The sequence below is a fragment of the Trichosurus vulpecula genome, chromosome 3 (assembly GCF_011100635.1).
Source record: "Trichosurus vulpecula isolate mTriVul1 chromosome 3, mTriVul1.pri, whole genome shotgun sequence".
Taxonomy (NCBI): Eukaryota; Metazoa; Chordata; class Mammalia; order Diprotodontia; family Phalangeridae; genus Trichosurus; species Trichosurus vulpecula.
In genome coordinates, this window is record NC_050575.1 from 377,227,392 (window position 1) to 377,250,851 (window position 23,460).

Here is a 23,460-nt window from a genome sequence, read left to right on the forward strand (position 1 = left end):
CCCGCCGGAATGGGAAACGCAACTTCCGCCTGGAGGCGGGACTTCCGGCGCAGCCCGGAAGCCTCTGGGCACACGTGAATGGAATTCCTTCCTCACCTGCCCGCCCCTGCCTCCTTCCACCTCCTGGTGTGCCTGCAGCCAAAAGAAGACTTAAGTATGGGCTCCTAAGCGCTTGGAGCAGGTCAGACCCAGTTAACTCTGAGCAGGGATTCAATTCGGTAACTGTGTATTAAGCATCTCGGTGCAACGGCCCCTCCCCGCAAGATGACATCTTGCCACATAGAGGTTATTTCATGTCCCGTCCCGCCGTCTCATCTTGTTACAGCAGGTGACAGTACATCCTGTAACATGATTTGTTATGTTATAAGATGCAACATATAGCAGGATGTAACAATACACCCTGCAATACATAGCTTACAGCCTATATCCAAATGGGTATAAAACAGGGTAAACTGAGGAAAGAAAGAACACGACCATCCTGGGGCTGGGGTGTGAGGGTGGGAACCGGGGAAAGCTTTGCTGAAGGAGGCGGCACCTGGGGTGACCCTTGGAGAAAGAAGGCGATGGTTTCTGAGAGGTAGCAATGAGGAAATGTGTTAAGAGAATAAGGGACCATTTGTGTATCCAAGGAGATGGAAAGACTAGCAGACCAGTTTGGATGGATTGGGATGGAATAAAGAGAAAAGGAAGTTGGGAGCCAGGGGGCCATCAGTGCCTAGCTAAGTAAGGATCTTTCGCCTTATGCCCCAGAGAGTGGGGCGTTACAGGATGCTTTTGAACAGCTGAGGACCATAGAGCTGGGAGGGATCATTTTGTAGTCCAGCCTGTTCATTTTTCATATGAGGAAAGTGAAGGCTGGTGAAGGGGAGTGACCTGTACAAACAAACATAAGTATTAAGTAGGTAAGTTGGCTCCTCCGCTGAAATCCAGGACTCTTTCCACAGCATGTCCGTTAACAGTCTACATCCTTCAAGGCTCTCTGCTGGCACCTCTTCTCTTCTTCTGTAAGGTTTCACTTGGCATCTCATCAGCTACCTTGGTTTCAGCTAGACAGATGGCTGTCAGATCTACTTGTCCATCCCTAATTTCTCTCCTAATGCTCATTCTCAAATCTCCAACTGCCTATGAGACATCTCAAACTGAGTGTCTCATAGCTAACTTAAACTTATCACATGTAAAACTGAACTCATTATCCTTCCCTCAATCCCTTCCTTCTCCCTAATGTCCTTATTACTATCAAGAGTACCACCCGGGCTTGAAACCTAGTGTCACCCTCAACTACTCACTCTTACCCCACCCCCAAATCTAATCAGTAATTTTTTTCATATCTGCCTTTGAAATCTTTTTCTCCTCTGACATTGTCACATTCCTGGTTCAAATTCTCATCACCTCATACCTGGATTATTGTAATAACCTGCTGGTTGTCCCTGTCTCAAGTCTCTCTCCATTTCAGTCTATCCCCTACTCAGCTGTCAAATTGATCTTGCTAAAATGAAGACCTGATCATATCACAACCCCCCTATTCAATAAACTCCAGTGACTTCCTTTTACCTTCAAGATCAAATATAAAATCCTCTGTTTGGCATTTATAGGCCTTCATAATCTGACCCCTTCCTACATTTTCAGGTTTCTTACACCTTGCTCTCTTTCACATACTCTTTGATCCAGTGACACTGGCCTCCTTGGTGTACCTCGAAACATGATAATCTATCTCCCAACTCAAGCATTTTCAATATCTCCCATGCCTGGAACACTCTCCCAATGTATCTGTCTCCTAGCTCCCAGGCTTCCTTCAAGCCACAGCTAAAGTCCCTCTTTCTGCATGAAGCCTTTATCAGTCTTCCTTAATCTTAGTTTCTTCTGTCTGTTAATTATTTCCTACTTACCCTGTACATAGCTTATTTGTACATATTTTTTTGTATGTTACCCCGTTCTCCTCTCCCTCCATTAGACTGTAAAGCTGCTTGAGAGCAGAGACTTTTTGCCTTTCTTTGCCTGAACTTAGCACTTAGTGCCTGGCGTACACTAGACACTTAAGAAATACCACTTGACTGTCACAGTACAAATGTATTAAGGACCTACTGTGTACACTGTTCTCAGAGGTGCAAGAAAGCTATAAAGCCAACCTTAGTATAGCAGTGTTACAGGATTTTAGAGTCAACCACACTAACTTGTAGGCTATGTGGGGAATATACCACTTCAAGTTACTCTCATTCCAAGTTGTAAGGTAATCCAAGAGTATGTTTGGATACTGTTAATTACTGAAATTTTTAACCTTTCTCATTAGTCAGTTAGCTCTGAATTCCCAACTCATTTTATTAAATATTACTTCTTTAACAAACTGGAAGATATTTTTTCTTCATAGTTATCTCCTTATATATCTCAAAACTCCTAACCACCTAGGTTTAAATAAAAATAGCTGGCACTTATTTGTGCTTTAAGGTTTGCAAAAGATTAAATTTCTATTGATATCTTTCCTTTTTACATTACTTACATTTCTTAATATATCCTCCCTTCCCAGAGAGATATCTCTTATATTTTAAAAAGAATGAAAAAAAAAGTTCCACGAAACAAACCAATGTATTAAACAAGCCTGATGTCATATACAGTATTCTACCTCTGCAAAGAAGTAATAGAAGGTGTGTTTTCTCTTACCTCCTCTTGGGGTCAAAGTTGACCATTATAATTTTGTGGCATTATTTTGATTATTGGTTGTTCTATTTACATTGTTGTATTCATTGTGTATATTTTTTCATGGTTCTGCTTTCTTCACCTTGTATCATATAAATCTTTTCATTTTTCTCTATATTCATGTTCATTTCTTACAACATAGTAATATTCTGTTACACTCATGTACCTTAATTTGTTTAGCCATTCTCCAGCTGATGGGCATCCATTTTGTTTCCAGTTCTTTATAACTATGAAAAAGTGCTGCTATATATGTTTTGGTGTGTACGGGATGTACATATCCTTGGGGTATATGCCTAGCAGTGGAATCTCTGGATCAAAAGTTACAGAAATTTTAGTCACTTTCCTTGCGTAATTCCAAATTGCTTTCCATTATGGTTACCAAAATCCATAGCTCCAACAATTTATTAGTGTGCTTCTCTTTCCCTATCCCCTCCAGCACTGACAATCCCATCTTTTGTCATCTTTGACAATTTCCCAATTGTGAGGTAAAACAAAACTTTGGTGGCTTCCTGTTGCCCCCAGGATCAAATATAAAATCCTTCACTGCCTGGTTCCTTCTAACCTTTCCTGTCCTTTTACACGTCATTCTCCTCCATGCACTCTCCAACGCACCTCCTGTATCTATGCCTTTGCAGTCACTGTCCTCATGATTAGAACGCTCTCCTGTCTTGTCTCCCCTCCCCTCCTGTTAAGTAGTCCTCTAATTTCCTTCAAAATTCAGCGCAAATCCTATTTACACAATGGAAGAAGCCTTCTTCCTCTCCCCCAATCCCCTCTCCTCTGAGATTGCTTTCCATCTACTGTATCTTTTATGTCCCTCCTTATCTATGTGTTCTCTCCCCCATGGTAGGGACGGTGTTTTTGTCTTTCTTTGTGTCCTGAGAGTTTAGCACAGTGCCTGGAACCAGAGAGTAAATTATTGTTGATTATTATTAATTTGGAGCATTCTTTCATTTCACTGTAAATAATTTTCCAATTTTTAAAAAAATGTTTGTTCACGTGCTTTGACTGCTTCTATCTTGAGGAATGGTCAAACTATCCACTATTAATGGTCTCTTTAGAATGGTGATTAAATAGCCAGCCTTAAGATTCTAAATCCTCTTTAGAAAGAGAGTGACTGTTTCATGGTCTCTGGAGGAGACACTAGTGAAGTTGATTTGACAGTAGGAAAGAATACTAGCTTAAATGTCACAAGACTTGGCTTCAGATCAGTCAGTAAACATTTGTTAAGTGCCTACTAAGTGGCAGGCACTGTGCTAAGCTCTGGGGATACAAAAGGAGGCAAAAGATAGTCCCTGCCCTCAAGAAGCTTACAAGCTAATGGAGGGAAACAAAATGCAAACAAATAAATACAAAACAAGTTATATACAGAATAAAAAGGAGATAGTTAATAGAAGGAAGGCACTGAAATTAAGAGGAGTTAGGGAATGCTTGTAAAAGATGGAATTTTAGCTGGGACTTAAGTCCTTTAAAGGAAGCCAGGAAGGTCAGTAGTTTGTGCACAAGAAACAGAGTATTCCTGCTGTTGAGAACAGCCAGAGAAAATGTCCAGAGCCCTTCAGAGCCAAAAGATCAAGGGTCTTGTTTGAACAGCCAGGATGTCAGTGTCATTGAGTTAAAGAGTACATGATGGAGAGTAATACGTAAGAAGACTAGAACAATAGGAGGGGCTAGGTTGTGAAGGGCTTTGAATGCCAAACAGCATTTTGTATGTGAATCTGGAGGCTATAAAGAGCTACTAGAGTTCACTGAATAGGAGGGGGTGACATGACCAGACCTATATTTTAGGAAAATCACTGTATGCTAGACTGAAGTAGGGAGAGGCTTCAGGCTGGCAGACTCACCAGTAGGCTAATGCAGTAATCCCAATTGTTACTACCACTGAGAGCAGGGACATGCTACAACCTCTCTGAGCCTGTTTTTTTCTCCTATAACATGATGGGCTGGATTAGAATCTCTTTCCTAGTCTCTTTTAGTTCTTTAAGCCCTACTCCTATGAGAACAAGTGGGGCCTGAGAATTTTATTCCAGTTTGACTTGAATGTAGGGTCCATGAAGAAAGGGCATATAAGGAGGCTAGGAAGGCTGGTTCAAGAATGAGAAAATTTTATTCATCATGTAATTGAAAGTCACTGAAGGATTTTGAGTAGAGTGACATCATCTGAGAGGTGCATTAGGAACATTGCGTAAAGGATGGATTGGAGTGGGGAGGGACTGGAGGCAAGAAGACAAGTTACAAGACTACTAAATAAGGGATGAGAGCTTGAACAAAGGTTACTGCAGCAGAAGTTGATGGTATGCATGGGAGATCATTATCAGTAGGCTCAACAAGATCTTACATGGCCTGGGTAATGGGGGAAGAGTCAAAGAGGATTCTGTGCACTTGGATTTGGACGACTGAGGCGATGGTTCTATCCAAGAAGCAGTGAAGTTAGGGGGTAGTTCAGGTTTAATGAAAACAAATTCAGATTTGTACATATTAAGTTTGAGGTGCCATAAGGCCATCCAGGTGGAGATATTCCATGAGGCAGTTGGAAATACAGAACTGACCCTTTGAGGAAAGACTTATCCTCCTAGAGAAAATAATTGAAGTCATACATGGACTTACAAAGGGGAAGCAAATAGAAGGAGGAAAGACAAGGCCAGAACCTTGGTAGACACCTCTTTAAAGAACTGGTGAATGAGGAAACAGCAGAAGGCAGAGGAGTGGTCAGGGAGGTAGAAGGAAAACCATAAGGATATTTTCATGGAATTCAAGGGAGAAGAGAGTGTGACAAGTGCGGGATGAGGGAAAAAGAGGGACACTAATGGTGGAATTGTGAATTGATGCAACCATTCTGGAGAAGAGTTTGGAACTACACCCAAATGGCTATAAAACTGTGTATACCCTTTGACCCAGCTGTACCACTATTAGGTCTGTATCCCAAAGAAATCAAAGAAAAAGGAAAATGAGCTACATGTACGAAAATATTTATAGTAGCTCTTTTTGTGGCAGAAAAGAAATGGCAACTGAGGGACACCCAGCATTTGGGGAATGGCTGAACAAGCTGTGTGTGATTGTGATAGATGGAATACAACTGTGCTATAAAATATGACAAGCAGGATGGTTTCAGAAAAACCTGGGGAGACTTATATGAACTGATACAAAGAGAAATGAGCAGAACCAGGAGAATACTGTACACAGTAATGGCAATACTGTAATGATAATCGTATGTGAAAGAATCAGCTATTCTGATCCAAGACAATTCCAAAGGACACATGATGGAAAATGCTGTCCACCTCCAGTGAGAAAACTAATAAACTCAGTACAGATCAAAGCTTTTTTTTAAAAATTTTTTTTCTTGCTTTTTTTTTTCCTCCACAACACAGCTAATGTGGAAATATGTTTTGCATGACTTCATATGCAGAATGGGTACCATAATTCATGTCTTCCCAATGAATGGAAGAGGAAGTAGAGGAAGACAGAGAATTTGGAACTGAAAAAAAAATTTTAAATAAAAAAAAAAGAAAGAAAATAGAGACTGAAGATGCATGAGAAAGGGAGATGTTTGGTGGAGCAAGGATCACCAAAGAAAAGGGAAGAGCCTGAGATCAAGGATAGATGTGGGTAGTTTAGTGTCCTCATCTACAAAATGAGGAGTTTGGACTGGATGAACTCTAAGATTCTTTCAAGCTTTAACATTCTATGAATTCTTTTAATCCATTTTTAATTTATAAAAAGAAATTATGGTGATTATGGTTAAGAACTTGCAAAACTAGACTGACTGCATTTATTGAATTAAATTCAGCATAGGTATTCTGTTTAAAAAATGTGGCTATACTACTGTCCCTCTCCAAAATAATCAGGAATCACACAATTTCTTTAAAAAAAATCTTTAATGTTTATTAAGGAAAGAATTTAGCAGCCCTGTATTAGCAGAATTATACAGAACTTAGCACAACCTGAAGACAATTACAGTTTTAAGCATTAGCATGCTATTAACATACTGTAATTTTTTCTACAACTGGAAAGTTGCTGAGGTTTGTGACATGCCACTGTAAATATAGGTATTATTAAAAATTACAAACTGTTTGGTAATTATTTTGATAACTTCTTGAGCAGCAGCTCCTATGAAAGAAAAATTAGAAAAACAAAATGTTTTAAATAGTTCACAATAGTTGTATAACATTTAAATTAAGAACTCCATCATATTAATATTTCAAACTGAGTACTCCACAAGTAGTACCAAGATGCCAGGTTTTTGTATATCTCCACACAAAAGAGGAGAACAGTTCTTTATAAGCTCTTTATATATACATCATGTTTTTCAAAGAATAAGTTAAAAATATTTTTTTCTAAATACGATCAAAAGAGAGACAGCATGGTATAATGCAGGTCTGCACAACCTGCGGCCTTCTGGCCACTTATGGCCCATGGGCAGGCCAAAGGATTTTGGGTGGCCCAAGAAAAATGTAGAGGAAAACATCCTCTACATTTTTCTTGGGCCACCCAAAATCATTTGGTGGGCCACAGGTTGTACAGGGCTGGTATAACAGAGAGCCAGCCTTTGAGTAAGGAAGATCTAGATTCAAGTCCCATTTCTTACATATCTCTGTGATTCTAAACAAGTCACTTAACCTCTAAGTGCCTCACACCTCAAATACATATGTTTATGCGTACGTGTATACATGCAGGTGTACTGTGTATGTTTATGTATACGTGTATACCTGCATGTGTGCTGTGTATGTATGCAAATACATACATGTAAATACACACATGCAATTTTTTTGTTATGCAAGAATAACAATTTCCTGGTTTAAATTCATGGTTTTAAAAAAATAAAAATTCTCAGGTCAATTAAAAGGCTTTGGAAACTACCTTGTAAATTTACCTTAAAAATTACTAGATACTTTGCATTATTTTATTTCTATTTCTTCAGATCCTCTCCTTCACTGCATTAAAAATAATAGATTTGGTTTCAATTTTGGTCTGAGGAAAAATATTCAAAATCTGGCTTTGGTTGGGATATGATTCAATTCCTTACTTAGGAAATAATCCTTTTAAAAGGAATCTTTTTTTAAGTAATTACTTAAATTACATTGATTATAAACATGAATAATCTCAAAGAAAAAAATTAAGCCTTTGGTGTTTTTAGATTCTATATACATAAGATATATGTTCTTTTCATCAAACTTTAATGACAACTATTAAAATTCAGAGAAAACAGTATAAGTTTCAGCTATCACATTCACTACTTAAATATTTGAAAGATGTATGATTTCATCGGTATGGGTATTCTCTGATCATAATGCATAATGTAGCTCTACTAAGTTGTCAGAGGACAATTTAGTAGATGACACCTGAGAGCTGCTCTGGTGGAAAAATCCATTGGCCTGCTGCTGATCTGGTGCCAATCCCCTCCCCAATGAAGTGGAATGGTCTCTCACTAGGCCTGGCTTGGAAGCCTTTCTTTCCAGTTTGGCAAGGCATGCCAGAGACTGCATCCCACCGACCAAACCCTCAGGAACCCATGCGGAACTACTGGAAGAGGGTTTTAGCCGAGGATATTTATCTTCTAGAAACTTAACATTTGAAGGCTTTATTCTATTGCAGCTTATGTGGCAAAGCGTTTTCAAAAAGTAAGTACTTGTCTGAAAGTAGCTAAGTAGAACTGTAACAAGAGGAGAGCCTTTCTACCAAACTCACCTCCCAAGAATGCTGCAATCGTGTGCGGCTCAGCAGCTCCATACCGACAACTACATAAGCACCAAGAAAAACATCTTGAAGTTAGTCTTAGGCCATTAAAATAATTCATTATTATTATTACAACAAACAAAAATAGAAATTACTTACAATTCGTGGACGTAATCATCTTTTACCATTACAGATAAACCATATTCCTGAAGGAAGCTGGTCAGGCAAGATTTCAATTTCCCTATATCATCTTCGACTTGATAGTTATAAACTCCTAATAAAATAAATGTAAATTATTTTCCACTTAAAGACAAATTGCTTCAACAATTAACGGCTAGCTTATATTTACTCCTTAGCTTTTCATAATCTTTATGCATTCTTACATCCTATATAATGTTCATAAGGGGGCTGGACAGGCTTGGAGTGGTGCAGGGAGCACTTGGTGAGGAAACCCACCCTTGCTCTTTGTTGATGCAGACTGGCATCTACTCTGCAATTTACAGTTTTATATAGTGGCCTGGCCCGCTGAGGGATTAAGTGACCTGGCCAGGGTTACCCAGCCAGAATGTGCTGAGACACTGGGCTTCCTGATTCTGAGACTACACACACACATCACAATACCTGTCCTGTTCAGGACATAAACATGGTTATACTATTCAGTATGTGAACACTCATTCCTGCTCTTATTGAAGTAATATATTAGGACTTATATATTCAAAGGAAAAAAGGCAACCATAACCTAAAGAGAATTTCTAAAAAATATTGTAATCTAAATCTGTATTCATTTCTTAAAGCTCGAGTCAAATACGATAGCTGGTATAAGTACAATACTAGACCCTTTTGTTAGGCCTTCTAATTAAAATAGGCAGTTTAGAGCAGGGTTTATACTATACCCTGTGTGGCACAACAGTGACCATAAATAATATTACTAATTTTGTCGATAATAATCTCTCTAGTACAATACTAGACCTTAAGATTACAAATGTCCTCTGGTTCCCATATACTAAGACAGAGGTATAACAAACCTTGCATTCAGTCTGCAAAAAATGGAAAAGCTGTTCACATACTTCATACAGCTATCCACCCAGCATTTATCAGATCAAGAATTAAATTCTTTTCATTCAAAGAACAAATACTTACTGAGTATCTAGTATGTGGAAGGCACTGTACTAGATGTTGTGAGGGAGACAAAGGCATGTTACAAACTCTAGGGGAGTTTACAATCCAGTAAATGGAGAAAAGCCATTTAAACAAACAGACTGTAATTTATAGGGCTGAGTGAAACCTCTGCCTCTTCTTGCCTGTGTGAGCACAGATAAGTGACTTTCTGAGCTTAAGCTTCTTATTAATGAAATGGAGATAATACCACCTGTGTTACCTAAACCTCACAAGACTTGTGAGGATCAAGTGAGAACAGAGGTGAAGTACTTTGTAAATTTTAAAGCACTACCTATCAATGGCAGCTATAGTTACTATTATAGGAGAGCTATAACTACTATGAGAAATAAAAAAAAAAAAGAATAATTTGGGGGGGATGGGAATCAGAGGAGGAGGAGGGCACATTTGCATTTAAACTGGTCCTTACCTATCAATCTGTTTTGCAAACATTTGCATTAAAATTTTCTTTAAAAATTTAAGAGGCACTTCCTCAATATTGTTTACTGGATTTTTATTACAGCATTATAACTTATTATGTTTATTATATTACTAAAGTAATATCCAGAAAGGCTAGAAAATTGTAAAATGTTCTTAATCTAACCAATTCCCCCTAAAAAATATAAGCACCCCTAAAACAAATTGTCTGAAAATATTTCCTGAATGTGATTCACAATCTGAACTTTTATTGATACCTGCTTTGCTAATGAAATGGTTACCTGGATATCTTCCATATTGTTTTTGGAATCTATCAACAGCTCGGAGCATTAGGTACAGTACAATCTCACTATCAGGATTATCCATGCTGGAAGCTGGAAATGGCAGAGGAAAAAGAAATCTTATTTTGACATATCACACAATAAGAAACACTCGGGAGGAAAAATGTAATGGTCACAGAATATTGTAGTGTATAACCAGTTTCAGCATGGAAGATAATTTCACTACCTAAATATTACATATTACTAAATAGTAGAATTATAAGAATTAGTGCTGGAAGAAGATTCAAATTTCCATGATTACACACTAAATCCATTTTCAGCTGAAGAAGTCAAGGCCCAGAGAGGTGAAGTGATCTGCCCAGAGTCAGAAAAAGCAGCAGAGGGAGTGAATGAGCCCAAGCCTTCTAGCCGCAGAGCCAGCATTCTTTCCATTTCACCCCACTGCTGAGACCTAGAGAGATTCAGTGACTTGCCCAAGGCCACACTGTAAATCACAAAACTATAACTACTGAAATGATTATGCATGAAAGAAGTCCTATGAATATGTTTAACATGACTACACATATCCCTATATCAGATTGCTTTCAGTCTTAGGGAAGGGGGAAGTGTGGGAGAGAGGGAGAAAAATTTGGAACTCAAAATCTTATAAAAAATGAATGTTGACAACTATGTTTACATATAATTAAGCTATTAAACTTTACATGTAATTAAACTATCTTTACATGTAATTACAAAAATAAAAGTACTTACATTAAAAAAAAAGAAAAAGAAGTCCTATGAAGCCCAGGCCAGTCTTTTAAAAAGCCCTCTCCCCAAAAGAACATGAGCTCTTTCAGGGCAGGGATAGTTTCAGTTTTGTTTCTGTGTTCCCAATGCCTAGCATAGCACCTGCCATATGGCGGGCACTTAACAAATGCTAGCTGAATTGAAAAAAAATTCACCTCTGAAATATTTATGGACCTCCGAATTCTGTTCTCTACTTGGTAATATGGTAATCTCTCATTCTTTGATTGTCATGTAAATGTGTGACCAGATAACAGATGTTATAGATGCTTCTCATATCACACATACAAACTGACAATCACAACTATCTACATAGGCCTTCAGTGGTAAAAAGGAATATGTGAATACTTTGACTGCTCTTAATTGTGGAAGGCACAAATCATCAAAAGAAATCTCTTAATGTGGAATCATGTCCCACCTTACAGCAGAGGGTGGGTGTGGGAAAAGGAGAATATAGCTATCCTTATATCAAAATTAAAGAAAAAAAGGCCACTAATATGGAAGTTATCTTTTTTCATAACTGAAATAGTTAAATTAATACTTCATGGGGGCAGAGCCAAGATGGCGGCTGGAAAGCAGGGACTAGCATGACCTCCCTGCCGAGTCCCTCCAAAAACCTATAAAAAATGGCTCTGAACCAATTGTAGAATGGCAGAACCCACAAAACAGCAGAGGGAAGCAGGGCTCCAGCCCAGGACAGCTTTGATGGTCTCTGGGTGAGGTCTATCCCACACGGAGCTGGGAGCAGAGGGGAGCAGAGCCCAGCGTGAGCTGCGTGGACCAACCAGTGGTCAGGGTGCCCTAGCACCCTGAATCAGTGAGCTGCGGCAGTTACCAGACTTCTCACCACAAACACCAAAGACTGTGGAGAAGGTTAGTGGGAAAAGCTGCGGGAGTGGAAGGAGTTCGCGGTTCGGCTACCAGCTCCGGGGGCAGCGGAGGTGGGGCAGCTACAGCTGTTGTTGCTTCCAGCCCCAGGCCCATCTGGTGGGAGGAATTAAGTGGCGGATCTGAGCAGGAGTGCACAGCCTGCTGAAGATCTAAGCCCAGTCCGGGTTGGGGGTTCTTGGGGAAGGAGCAGTGCTGGTGTGGCAGAACTGGCACATCCCCCCCAAACGTGGAACATAGAACTCTTTAGTCTACAAGCAGTCATACCCCACTGAAAAACTCAAGGGTCAAGTTAGTTGGTTGGGAATATGGCCAGGCAGCGAAAACACACCCAAGATTCAGTCTCAGACTTTGGATTCTTTCTTTGGTGACAAAGAAGACCAAAACATACAGCCTAAAGAAGTCAACAAAGTGCAAGAGCCTACACCAAAAGCCTCCAAGAAAAACATGAACTGGTCCCAGGCCATGGAAGAGCTCAAAAAGGATTTGGAAAAGCAAGTTAGAGAAGTTGAGGAAAAATTGGGAAGAGAAATGAGAAGGATGCGAGAAAACCATGAAAAACAAGTCAATGACTTGCTAAAGGAGACCCAAAAAAATACTGAAAAATACACTGAAGAAAACAACACCTTAAAAAATAGACTAACTCAAATGGCAAAAGAGCTCCAAAAAGCCAATGAGGAGAAGAATGCCTTGAAAGGCAGAATTAGCCAAATGGAAAAGGAGGTCCAAAAGACCACTGAAGAAAATACCACTTTAAAAATTAGATTGGAGCAAGTGGAAGCTAGTGACTTTATGAGAAATCAAGATATTATAAAACAGAACCAAAGGAATGAAAAAATGGAAGACAATGTGAAATATCTCCTTGGAAAAACCACTGACCTGGAAAATAGATCCAGGAGAGATAATTTAAAAATTATTGGACTACCTGAAAGCCATGATCAAAAAAAGAGCCTAGATATCATCTTTCAAGAAATTATCAAGGAGAACTGCTCTGATATTCTAGAGCCACAGGGCAAAATAGAAATTGAAAGAATCCATTGATCGCCTCCTCAAATAGATCCCAAAAAGAAATCTCCTAGAAATATTGTCACCAAATTCCAGAGCTCCCAGATCAAGGAGAAAATACTGCAAGCAGCCAGAAAGAAACAATTTGAGTATTGTGGAAACCCAATCAGAATAACCCAAGATCTGGCAGCTTCTACATTAAGAGATCGAAGGGCTTGGAATAGGATATTCTGGAGGTCAACGGAGCTAGGATTAAAACCAAGAATCACCTACCCAGCAAAACTGAGTATCATGCTCCAAGGCAAAATATGGACTTTCAATAAAATAGAGGACTTTCAAGCTTTCTCAGTGAAAAGACCAGAACTGAATAGAAAATTTGACTTTCAAACACAAGAATCAAGAGAAGCATGAAAAGGTAATCAATAAAATGAACAAGAAAAAGAAATTGCAAGGGACTTACTAAAGTTGAACTGTTTTGTTTACATTCCTACATGGAAAGATGATGTGTATGATTCATGAGACCTCAGTATTAGGGTAGCTGAAGGGAATATGCATATATGTATATATGTTTATGTATACATATATATATATATATGTGAATGTGTATGTATGTATATATCCATGTGTGTGTGTGTGTGTATATATATGTGTGTGTATATATATATATATATATATATAGAGAGAGAGAGAGAGAGAGAGAGAGAGAGAGAGAGAGCGAGCGGACACAGGGTGAGTTGAAGATGAAGGGAAGATATCTAAAAGAAATAAAATGAAATTAAGGGATGAGAGAGGAACATATTGAGAGAGGGAGATAGGGAGAGATAGAATGGGGTGGATTATCTCGCATAAAGGTGGCAAGAGGAAGCAGTTCTGTGGGAGGAGGGGAGAGGGCAGGTGAGGGGGGAATGAGTGAATCTTGCTCTCATCAGATTGGGCCTGAGGAGAGAATACCATACATACCCAATTGGGTATCTTACCCCACAGGAAAGAAGAGGGAAGAAGATAAAAAAGGGGGGGATGATGGAGGGGAGGGCAGATGGGGGTGGAGGTAATCAAAAACAAACACTTTGGAAAGGGGACAGGGTCAAGGGAGAAAATTCAATAAAGGGGGGTGGGTTGGGAAGGAGCAAAATATAGTTAGTCTTTCACAACATGAATACTGTGGAAGGGTTATACATAATGATACACATGTGGCCTATGTTGAATTGCTTGACTTCTTGGGGAGAGTGGGTGGGAAGGGAGGAGGGGGGAGAATTGGAACTCAAAGTTTTTTAAAACAGACGTTCACAAACAAAAAAAAAAGTTTTTTGCATGCAACTAGAAAATAAGATACACAGGCAATGGGGAGTAGAAATTTAGCTTGTCCTACAAGAGGGGAAGGGAAAAGGGGATGGGAGGGGAGTAGGGTGACAGAAGGGAGGGCTGACTGGGGAACAGGGCAACCAGAATATACGCCATCTTGGAGTGGGGGGGGGAGGGTAGAAATGGGGAGAAAATTTGTAATTCAAACTCTTGTGAAAACCAATGCTGAAAACTAAATATGTTAAATAAATAAATTAAATTAAAAAAATTAATACTTCATTAGTGATTTCAATTGTCTTTTAAAAATTAAATTAGTTTTTAACAATTCAAAATAATTTAAAATTTATTTTAATTGTCTTTCTACATATAAATGCAAACAGAAGCACATACATAAACATACAAATAAATAAGTAAAATTAGCTGCCTGAGTCCTTTTCCTCCCAAGTTCAGGTCACCCCAGGCAGGTTGACTACAGCCTTTTGAATGCTAAAAGTACAGTTTCTGGTTCTAAGAACCACTGCCATAAGAACTTACGCTAGAAGCCTATCCTTCATCTCAGTATCATCTGAGAAAAATAACAGCTGTTGTCTAACTTTAGGCAGGGTCACAGTGATACAGGCTTCAACTGACCCTCACAGAAGTGATTCTATCATGTATTACAGAGTAAAAATGTTTGTATCTCTGCAAGGCCTCCAATGACTACATGCCAATATTGAAATGTACAGAAAAACAGCTAAAGCTATTTTAAAAGAATTGTTTAAAGGCAATAAGATAGCTGTTTGAAGATCTTGTATACTCACTAATTTCATCCTTATTGATAGTGTCCAAGCCATATTCTTCAGCAAGGGATCGACACCTCACCACTCGAAGAAATGCCGAATTGCTGCCTAAACACAGGGAAACATAGAATTAAGTGGCTGCAGTATATTAATGTTCTAATTCACAGGTCCTTATAGCTACATGACATTCAGTGTAAACCCATCACAGAAATGTGCTACGAAGAGATTTCTCCCACCAAGAAGGAGAACAGATTCTAAAAGGAATCTGAAATGGCTAACTCTGCATCTAGTTCAGTGTCCTGCCTTCAGTAAATGCATAATACCACCTACGTGACAACAAAGGCCATTAAAACCATCAAAGTGGACTTCAGTATTCCGGACAGAAGAGGACCATGGTGGCTGTGCCCTGCATCTTTGTTTCTTTTCAGGTACTAAAACCTAAAAAAGGGTATTAAATTAAATCAAATCAACTAATACTTGAGTGTCTAATATGTGCAAAGCTCAGTATTAACTGGACTCAATCTTTCAGACCTTCTGGGAGTTTAAAACTTAAGAGAGACAACTTGGATGTGGGTACACAAGTGACAGAGCATACAGACAAGCAAAGAAAACAGTAACTAAGATGGTGCCCACAGAGAGCGGCAGCAGAGGCTTTAGGGTCCCAGAGGAACTGCAGCTGCACAGGCAAAGTGGGGCAGGCTGAGGCTCAGCTGGCTTCTTGGAGACAGCCATGAGATGGGAGTCCTGTGTAGAGTGTTCCTCCTTTCCCAGCAAGCAAATATGGGAGGAACTATCCTTTGTGTAGGGGTGGGGTGAAGACTGATTCAATTACATTTTTCCTTGGCATTACTTTGATATTCAGGCCTAATTAAAAGCTCTGCTTTTTCTAAAGGTGGAAAATAAATCCATGAATAGATGATATGGTATATAACAATACCTGACAGATTACAGTTACAAAGTACTTTCACACATGCACTGCCTCACTGGATCCTTATCACAAACCTATTGGTTGCCAGAGACAAGCTAGCACAGACCCATTAAAGGATGGAACACTGTTGACAAAGAGAGCCCAGGTATCAGGATCCCATTTTAAAGAAGGGACTGTGGCTTGGAGAAGCTAAGGATCCCTGATGAAGCTGGGACATAAACCCCCAAGCACCGGGATAAAAATGGTTTACAGATGTACAAAAGCATCTGACCTTATTCATTTTAAATAATGTGGAAAATCACAGGATCTTATTATTTCTATCCAGAAGAGAACTTGGAGATCTAATTCCATGCCCACATTTTACAGATAAAATAGGCATGGTGAAATTCATGACCTGCCCAAAGTCACACGGCCACCAAGTAGGACAAGTGAGATGTAAACCCAGGTCCTCTTACTGCACATCCAGGACTTCTATACTGCACCAAGGCTGGGACTATACTCTCATTCTTATGCTGTATCTAGTTTCATAATAATAATAATAAAAATAGCCTTTATAAATAGCGCTTTAAGGTTTACAAAGTGCCTCACAAATATTATGTCATTTCATATTCACAACCCTGGAAGACTATTATCTCCATTTTACAGATGAGGAAACTAAGACAGATAGATGTTGGATGACTGGCTCAGGGTCACACAGCTAGTGTTTGAGGCTGGATTCAAACTCAGGTCTTTCTGACTTCAGGTCTAGTGGTCTAACTACTGCACCAACTCATTCCTTCTAATTGTAATTTTTGTAATTTTGTAATTCTAATAATAAAAAAGTCTAAATTTTTGTTATAGAATTTTGCTGTAGAATATACAGAGTTCATTTCTATTTACTCTATTCACCTTAGGGTTGGGAAGTAGATTGATAAGCATATAATCTTATCAATCACAGAACTTCAAAGCTAGAAGGGTCTCAAAGGACACCTAGTTCAACCATACCTAAATAAGAATTCCTCCACACCATGCCAAACCATTGTGCATGCAGCCTTTGCTTAAAGAACACCAGTGAGGTCAAACCTTACTACTTCCCAAGCCAGACCATTTTACTTTGGGATCTTTCTAGTTTTTTTTCCTCCAATATCCACAACTTTTATCTTTTTTTTCCCGTGGAGCCACATGAAAACAAATAACCACCGTGTTCCATGTGACAGACCTTCAAATATGTGAAGATAGCTACCATGTCCTCCTGAGTCTTCTATTCTCTAAGGTAAATATCCTCAGTTCCATCAAATGGCACTCAGGATTTAACACAACACTCCTGAGATGGGGTCAGATCCTGGCAGAGTACAATCTCTGAGCTATCTCTTCCCCAGGCCTTGACTCCACCCTTCCCTTAACTCAGCCTAAGATTACAATTGGGTTTTTTGGCTATCAAATCAAAAAAGCTTGCAGTCCACTAAAATCTCCAGATCTTTTTCACATTAAGAACTGGCTAGCTATTCTTACCTATCTTGTATTTATGGAAGCTGATTTTTCTGAAGTCTAAGCTTTTACATTTAATCCTATTAAATTTCATCTTATTAGAGTCAGCCCAATGTTTTATTCCAGTCTGTTGAGAGCTTTCTGGATCTTGTCATCCAATAAGTCAGCTATCTCTTCCAGCTTTTGGTTAACTTCATATTTCATAATCATGCCATCTATACCTTTATCTAATGCACTGATTAAAAAAAAAGATAAATAGCAAAGGGCTTAGCCTAGACCCCTGGGGCACAGCACTAGAGACTTCCTGCCAAAGTAAAACTTAATGATGACTCTTCTTTGAGTCTTACCATTTGAACAATTCTGAAGCCATCTAACTGTACTATCATTTAGTCCCAATCTTTTGATTTTATCCACAAGAATTAAGATAAATGTTTAAAACTCTTTGTTAAAACATAAATAAAATATATGTAGTAAGTTGAATGTGAAGGTATATGTAGAACCTACATTGGATTACATGCTGTCTTGAGGGAGAAGGGGGAGAAGAGAGAGGGAGAGAAAATTTGGAACCCAAAAACTTGTGGAACTGTAAACTAAAAATAAAAAATAAATTTATTTTAAATATACATATATATTATATATATATCTATAACCATCACTCTGATCTACTAGTCTAGCAACCCAACCAAAGAAGGAAATGAGGTTAGTTTGGCATAATTCCCTCATGATGAAGCAATGCTGGCTCTTAATAATTACTGCTGGTACAATGCCTGGCACATAGTAGGTGCTTAATAAATGCTTCCTGACTGCTTTCTTTTCCAGATGCTCACTGATAAACATCCCTTTAGTAACATGTTCTAGACTTTTGCCAGAATTTGAAGCCAAGCTTTCTGGTCTATACAACATACAGATTTCATGTGTTTCACTTCTGGAGGGCATTTATCCTTCTCCATTCTTGTGACCCCTTTCCTAGTCTACAAAATCTTTCAAAGATCTCTGACATGGCTTTGAAACCATATCTGTTGGTGTTTTCAGCATCCTAGGATGTATGTAATCTGGGACTGGTGACTTGAGCTTGTCAAGTGCAACCAGGTACCTTCTTATTAGCTCTCTACTTCTGTTAGGTATCAACTTAATTGGTCATTTTGGTTCTGTTCTTTGTATCCCAAAGAACATTCCCTTTGATGGAGAAAACATGAGTAAGATAAAATTTGACTAGTTCTGGCTTCTCTCCATTGGTTACTCCTATCCTATCTAGGTAGTAGTCCCATCCCTTCTGGTCTCTTCTTTTCTCCAATACTACTTTTACAAGTTTTATGGATAACTTTTGTTTTAATATAACTTTCATTTTGAATATACTCTCCCCTTTGAGACAGGAAAAAAAAATAACAGTTCATCCAAACCAATTAACAAATAGACCATGCCTGACAGCATGTGCAATAATCTCTGCCAAGAGCAGCCCACTTCTTAACCAAAAAAAAGCAAGCCATCTCATTTCTTCTCCAGGGCCAAGCTCCAGGATCACTATAGTTATTGCTACATGTTCACTGTCATCTTCTTTTTTTTTTTGAGAGGCGAAGGCAGGGCAATTGGGGTTAAGTGACTTGCCCAAGGTCACATAGCTGGGAAGTCTGTCAAGTGTCTGAGGCCGGATTTGAACTTAGGTCCTCCTGACCCCAGGGCCGGTGCTCTACTCACTGCGCCACCTAGCTGCCCCATCTTCTTTTTCTTTCCATTTGCATTGTTGCAGTCACTGTACGTAGTGTTTTCCTACTACAGCTTATGTTTCACTGAATTAATCTAAGTTTGCCCGTATTTCTCTCAATTCCTTACATTCACTGTCACAATATAAATGTGCATACATATGCCTTCATTGGTTCAGCCATTTCATAGATTAAGGATGTCCACTCTGTTTCTAGTTCTTTGATACCACAAAAAGGGCTGCTATGTAATTTGGAAGTATACCCCAAAAGTCATTAAATTGTTCCTATCGTATGCATAGTACTAGTAGGCTTATCCCCCAATGAGATCAAAGCGGGAAAGGACTCGTACAAAAATAACTAGAGCACCACTTTTTGTTGTAACAAAGAACAAGAAACAAAGTGTCCAGCAGATGGAGAATCGCTGAACAAATTATGGTATATGAACGTAATGGAATATTACTGAGTTCTAAGAAGTGAGGGATCCAGAAAAACCTGAGAAAATTTGTATGAACTGATGTAGGGTGAAGTGAACAGGCCCAGAAGAACAATTCATACAATGACAGTGACAGTGAAAAGGGGAAAAAAAAACTGTGAAAGACTGAGAAGCTATGATAAATGCATTACCAATCATAACTTCAGAAAAGTAGAGCCGAAGGAGATATACATTTTCAGACACGACCAAGATGTGGATTTGATTTTAGGGACTATACAAGGGAGAGATTTTACTCTGGGGGAAGGTGAGAATGGACGGGAAGGTAATGATATAAATTAAAAAAGGATGAAAAGAGAGTCAAGGAATCATTTAAAAATAAACAGGAAAGCAGAAGGAGGTTCAGATAAGCTGAGCTGTGCTGGAACTACTACGTTAAATTTGAAATAAACTTTTAAAAAACTAAACTGTACATGGTAGAAATCAAGGTTTAAGATGCAGTTCCTTTTTGTTTTCTTGTTCTTTTAACAGGGAAATGTTACTGTTGTTGATGTTTGTCAAGTTCCTAATAATTAAAAAGAGGAAAAAGGAAACAAGGGGCTATTATGAATACTTTGGTGAATATGATGCCTTTCTGCCTTTGCCTTTCTTGGGTTCAATAATTTTGTTTTCTCTTTTAAAGTAAAAACCATTTTTGCCCCCTTACTTTTCCTCATAAACCTTCTTATTCTTAGCTTTAGCACTTCTGACATGATAATCTTATTTTAAGATGATCCTACAATTCTATGTTCATTCTCTACTATCTACTCCATGTGTCTTTTAAAAACTGAAGTTGATTGATGAGTTCTCTGTGCATCTACACTGGTCTCATTAGACAACCTGCCCTTTTCCTCTTGTAATTGTTCCTTCTCTTTGCATCTTCAGAATTTCAATATCAAGAGTTTCCTATTCCTCTTGGGCTATAGTACAGACATTCTGATTTGAGGAGGCAGGTTTTACCTCATAGATATCACCAAGACTCAATAAAATGAGAATCACAGTTGGAATCAGTGACATATTCCAGTCCCAATTCCCTTCTTCAGAGGGAACAGGATAAGTAAAAGTGAGGTTGGAATAGCATTGTATGTGAAGAAGATAAAGTCGTGTGGAAATCCAGAAAACAGAGGAAAAGCTGTTGGGAAAACTCTATGAGAGTCCCATCCAAACTAGGGGTTTTTTTTGTTTTAAAACAGACTTAAGAAATGAAAGAAAATATTATCAGTCTTTTAGACAACAATCACTCTCCACAGGATTTGAGAAACCCTTCATTATATTCCAACCACAAAGGCCAAAATGAGCACTGAAACTGACATAGTTGATAAGACCTAGTAAATAAGTAGAAGGGAGCTTGAATGTCCTATAAGAGTCCACCTTCAACACACATTTTAGATAATCAGTTATTCTAATTTTTTCCACATTACCTAAAATGAATAAAGGAATTTTGTTTACATGTAAATAGTATTTAGTTTTAATTTCTTTTCAGTATTGTTATAGATACTCAGGGGCTAAGTTCTACACTACTTTACCTAGCCTAGTGCCTTGGATATATTAGGTACTTAATAAATGTCTGTTGGCAGAGTTTAATTCTTCCATTTTTTAAATGAAATTCACACACGCAACCAAGCATCATAGCTGTATACATTTCATCAAGAGAGGAACCTATGCAGATTCTGAATCATTTAAACTTCCTGATAGCCTCCCCAGCAACACACTTTGTGTACATTACAACAAACAAAATAATAAAGCAAATGAATCCAAGGTGACTTACAGAGTAATTTTAATTCTTTCTGTGAAATGGACTCTGGTGCCTGTAAAAAGACAAATGTTTGTTTTGTTCCACAGCAAAAGCAGATGTTAAAGGAGATTCAATGACAGATCAGAAGAGCTTTTCCCAGGACCTGGGAGACTATTTTTAAAATGGGATTGTATAGACTAAAGCAGAGCCTGGGCCAACAACTCACCTGACCTATAGACTGGAGCAATTTAGCAGCATGATGACCCACAGCAGCAGCATCTGTTTTTGCTTTTTCACGGTAACTAGAAAATAGAAGAATTAAAAATAGCTACTCAGAACACAGTCTGAAACATTCTTAAAATCAGTATCTTGAAACTAGACAACAAAAGACATCCATTTCTCCTCCTCAACAAGATGCTGATTTGGTAAATCTCACATTTGCTATCACACAGTATTATAGGAAAATGACATTTGCAATTAGTGAACCTGACAAAGTATTAAAAGCACCAGATTCGAAGAGTTAAGAAATCAGGGTTTTGGTTCTGGCTCCATAACTTGCTAATCCCAAGTCACAAAACTTGAGCCTGATTCATCTGTTAAAAACAAAGGACTGACTTGTATGATCTCTATAATGGCTCTTTCTAGCTTCAAATCTTTCATTGTATGTATATTATGTGTAGAAACTGGAATAGATCTAATGCTATGTGAAATTCAGTCTTTACTACGTATTAATAATCCACCATGTGTGCTAGTCATTTTGAGGCAAATATTCCAATATATCCATGAAATATAAGAAGATTTAGAGAAAGACAGCAAGCATGTTGAATGGATCCTCTGTAGAAAATCTATGAGAACAAACAACTTTATGATGAAGCCTCTACCTTCTGACAGAGAGGTAATGAACTCAAGATATAGAATGAGATACACTTTTGGACATGGCCAATGTGGAGATCTGCCTTACCTGACTATGCATATTAGTTACAGAGATTTTGTTTTTCTTTTTCTCAGTTTGAGAGGAGACAGAGTATGTTGTGGGGAGCTAGGGCTAAGGTTGCCAAAAAATGAAATGAAATGAAATTAAAACATGTTTTGAAATGCACAGAAGAGAACAGAAGGAAGGTCAGAATCACAAATAGAAAAGCTTTTGAGAGTAACATCTTGGATTTATAACATACTTAAAAGAAGAGCAAGTGTTACACAGTGGATTCATAGTTTCATGTACAACCCTCCTGGTTCTACTGTATAAAAAGAAGTGCCTGTTTTGGTTGTTTTTTAAGAATTAAAAAAATGAGGAAAAAAGTATCTGGAAGGAACATGAACAAGAAATAAACAGGATGAGAAGTGATGGATGGCTTATGATCTGTACCAAGGGAAGACCTGTACCAAGATCACAGATCCAATGAAATATTTACATATATATGAAGTTCCATTTTCACCGCAGAAATCCAAGAAACTTTATATAATTTATTTGGTCTCTTATTTGAATCAGTGGAAGACATTATTAGAATTTTATATATATGGGCAATTAGTGGAACAGTAAGGTTAAAGATCTTTTTCAAAATTACATATTCAAAAGAATTACTTACATATTTTGTAATTTTATAAATTTTCCAGAATCTGCAATCATATCAGGAATAGTGCCTCGAACAGGTAAGTTTCCTTGACCCTCCCTTGCCACAAATTCTTTTAAAGCCCGAGCCAAAATCCAAAAGGGTGGACTCTATGAGCACATTAAAAAAAAATGCCAACTGAAATTTCACTTTGTAACATGTATGTTTAGGTAATAGCACTCTTAAAGAATCTTATTACCTGTTTGGTAATATTGATACAGTGATCATCATTAAATATGTCTTCAATACTGCTTGGTATCTAGAAAAGAACAGAGAAAGCATTTGTTTTTATTTCTTATTTAAGAACAGGGAAAAAAAATTGATTGCAGAGTCAAAAAACCTGGATTCTAATTCTGCCCCTAGGGCTTAAGTTGTTTAAACCTTGTCTAAACCTTCATTTTACAGAAGAAGAAACTGAGGGGTTAGACTGGATGGCTCTGAAGTCCCTTCCAGCTCTGGATTTTCCTATGAATTGGTTCAGTTTGCATTACCTACCTTTTTTTCCCATATAGATTCTGCTCTTTAAATAATCAAATTGCATTTTCAAGATGAATCT

At 38.2% G+C, this 23,460-nt stretch overlaps 1 protein-coding gene across 2 annotated transcripts in view; it reads right to left on the reverse strand.

Moving 5' to 3' along the window:
• Positions 1-6,547: 6,547 nt before the first annotated feature.
• Positions 6,548-23,460, reverse strand: part of NAE1 (NEDD8 activating enzyme E1 subunit 1) — a 53,003-nt gene continuing 36,090 nt past the window's right edge. For both annotated transcript variants that reach the window (XM_036752377.1, XM_036752378.1), the window contains exons 12-20: positions 23,104-23,163; positions 22,881-23,014; positions 21,521-21,596; positions 21,328-21,367; positions 15,017-15,103; positions 10,239-10,331; positions 8,524-8,638; positions 8,377-8,426; positions 6,548-6,798 (exon numbers count right to left, since the gene is read on the reverse strand). In XM_036752377.1, coding sequence (XP_036608272.1) covers positions 6,689-6,798; positions 8,377-8,426; positions 8,524-8,638; positions 10,239-10,331; positions 15,017-15,103; positions 21,328-21,367; positions 21,521-21,596; positions 22,881-23,014; positions 23,104-23,163 — 765 coding nt within the window. In that variant the 3' untranslated portion in view covers positions 6,548-6,688. The remainder of the gene's footprint in view (positions 6,799-8,376; positions 8,427-8,523; positions 8,639-10,238; positions 10,332-15,016; positions 15,104-21,327; positions 21,368-21,520; positions 21,597-22,880; positions 23,015-23,103; positions 23,164-23,460) is intronic.